The sequence below is a fragment of the Pygoscelis adeliae genome, unplaced genomic scaffold, assembly GCF_000699105.1.
Source record: "Pygoscelis adeliae isolate BGI_AS28 unplaced genomic scaffold, ASM69910v1 Scaffold1017, whole genome shotgun sequence".
Classification (NCBI taxonomy): Eukaryota; Metazoa; Chordata; class Aves; order Sphenisciformes; family Spheniscidae; genus Pygoscelis; species Pygoscelis adeliae.
In genome coordinates this window covers 41,494-43,837 of record NW_008825173.1, presented here as the reverse complement: position 1 = coordinate 43,837, position 2,344 = coordinate 41,494, and the positions used below count along the sequence as shown (strand labels likewise).

The following is a 2,344-nucleotide window of genomic DNA, read 5'->3' as shown; positions in this document are numbered from 1 at the left end:
GATGTGAGTGTAAGCGCAGGGGAGTTCAGCATCCTCCCCTCTGTAAGGCAAGCTTCCTCATCGTCTGAGTAACAAAGTGATGAAACATGGGAAACGTTCTTGCTGAGTTACTGTAACACATCGCGAACCCTTCAATACGTTAAGATTGTTTTTACTCCAGAACTTCGATGTGTTTCTTTTCAGGGAGAGAGAAATATTCGATGAAAAAATTCTGGAAAGAAAAAAGTGGAAGAGCAAACTAGCATCTGCAGACAGCGTCTGAACAGCGGTACAAACTTTCCCAAGTTACCCTGGCACTGCGTGTATATAACGAAGCGGTTATTTGTATAAAACGTGTAATTCTTGCTTTTTAAAACCCGTGTGCGTATCTCCGAAAGATGTAGCCGTTATAATGCTGTACTGCCGCTGGGCACAGTTGTATCTTCGGTCCTCCTCTCGATTCCGCGTGCTGGAGCTGCACGCTGCTCCCCCGGGTCTTGCCGCGTTCAGCTGCCTGCGAAGGGCGATGCGAACGGCGTAGGAGCGCTGCGGGTGCGCGGCCGCCCCGTGTCCTCGCCCGTTCGGCGCACTTAACACGCGACTTGCGGAAACTGCGAGTGTTTTGCATTGCTCCTTGATGTGGCACGAAGTGGTGTGTGAATGATTTTGGCCGAGTAGCCGACAGAGGAAGGGCTGTTGTCCTCGGAAAAACGGGCGCTGGTGAATTACGTAGCCACGTGTTGCCTGATGACTCTGCCGCTACTGAACGTACGCAGGTTTCCCGTCTGACAGCGCTCCCCGCGGGTTGACTCTTCTTGCTTTACACGTCTCAAAGTGTGGGAAATAAAATTGGTACCTTGTGATGCAATCTAAATAACAAAGGCTTTGTTTTTCTTGATAGGACAACTGGAAAATTCAGTGGAAAAGGAAACCAACGTTTGCTTAAAAACCAAAAACATTCACTTTTCTGTTTAAAAGTGAAAGCGTTTTGAATGCTGTTTTAACGTGTTTTGAGGCCATGATTTTAGGAACGCTTTTAATTGTCTCTTTCTGTCTGATTTAAATATCAACTTTAATCGTGCGTAGTTTGCTGAAGGCGCAGCGTATTGCAGGTTGCCTTTGACAGACTTGCAGTGTTACTGATAGCCGTTTAACGGTAAAAGCCCAATGATTTGTATTTTTCTGTATTGTAATGAGAACGGGATCTACTTGCTTGTCCAATAGAAACCAAAATGATTTGAAATTAAGGAAGAAGTTTACATGTAAATTGGGATACAGATGTGTATTCTGGCTATAGTAATTATCTGAATATATTTTAATTACGCTTTTAATTGCTCTGTGCTCTATAATGAATTTCAATATGCATTTGGAATCCTTATTCACGTGGTCGAAGGGACGTTCACAAGTACCTAAATCACAGGAGCACAATAGGTATTCGACTGGACCCTTCTCACACGTTTTGATGAAAAACAAAGAAGGGACGATGCGTTTTCTGTGACCATGTGAAAATTTCAGGGCAAGTTGATAGAGGTGACCGGAGGCGCGGGCGGCGCTCGCAAGTGGAGAAGTCTTCGGCCGGCTGCGGTTGTTTCAGAATGCAGAAGCTTCCAGCCCACAAAGCCGGGCGCCGTTTGCCGTCGTTCAGAGATCAGCGTGTCCTCGGGTTCCCCTCTTCAAAACATAATTGTGTGTACGCTTCTCCATTAAAATTCCTAAAGTACTGTTAAGATCCTGCTTCAAACCAGAAGCAGAACTCCCACATCCCCTCGCCTTTATCTCAGTCCCTGTCTTTCATACCTTTCATACCTCCCGGCCAAAACTGTCTCAGTTCGATTCAACGTGGACAAGTTCTCTTTAAAAATCAAACTGCCGCCTTCTGCCTAAGGGTGACCGAGAGCGTACGTTGTGTTGAAGCACTCTAAAACCTGTACATCTTTAAGAACCAGGCATTAACGGTTCCTTACGGTACTGTTCGTACCTCCGGGCCACGTTCGGTCTTGCGATGTGCAGAATTATGTGGTCTTCAATCAATTAAAGTTGGATGAAGTGAATCGTCAAAGGCTCGTTGTTACTTTTGTTTGAATACGCTCGTTTATTCCAAACACCGATTCTAAGCTGCGCTCTTTGGTGTGTGCAGGCAGACGCTTCCACCTGAATTTTATATCGGGTGAAGATTATTTTTCTCTATCAGACAAAGCCGTAGCATCATGTCTCAGTCGCCCGGTTTCACGTTGTTAAACGTGGGGGCGAGTACAAGAAAGCAAACTTACTGTTTTCTGTTCCTGTGCTTTATTTAAAACGGTGACCCGCATACCTCATCCCTGCCAGGAGCGAGCTTGTCCGATTTTAGCCGAAGGGCCTTCCT

The 2,344-nt window shown here is 45.9% G+C and overlaps 2 protein-coding genes across 2 annotated transcripts in view; both read left to right on the top strand.

Moving 5' to 3' along the window:
• The window catches only part of LOC103921024 (PWWP domain-containing protein MUM1), a 7,898-nt gene extending 7,547 nt beyond the window's left edge, over positions 1-351 (top strand). Inside the window, exon 14 of the mRNA XM_009328917.1 lies at positions 184-351. Within this exon, the coding sequence (XP_009327192.1) occupies positions 184-262 (79 nt within the window). The 3' untranslated portion in view covers positions 263-351. The remainder of the gene's footprint in view (positions 1-183) is intronic.
• Positions 352-726: 375 nt separating this feature from the next.
• NDUFS7 (NADH dehydrogenase (ubiquinone) Fe-S protein 7, 20kDa (NADH-coenzyme Q reductase)) overlaps positions 727-2,344 on the top strand; it is a 7,084-nt gene continuing 5,466 nt past the window's right edge. The window contains exon 1 of the mRNA XM_009328922.1: positions 727-747. Within this exon, the coding sequence (XP_009327197.1) occupies positions 727-747 (21 nt within the window). The remainder of the gene's footprint in view (positions 748-2,344) is intronic.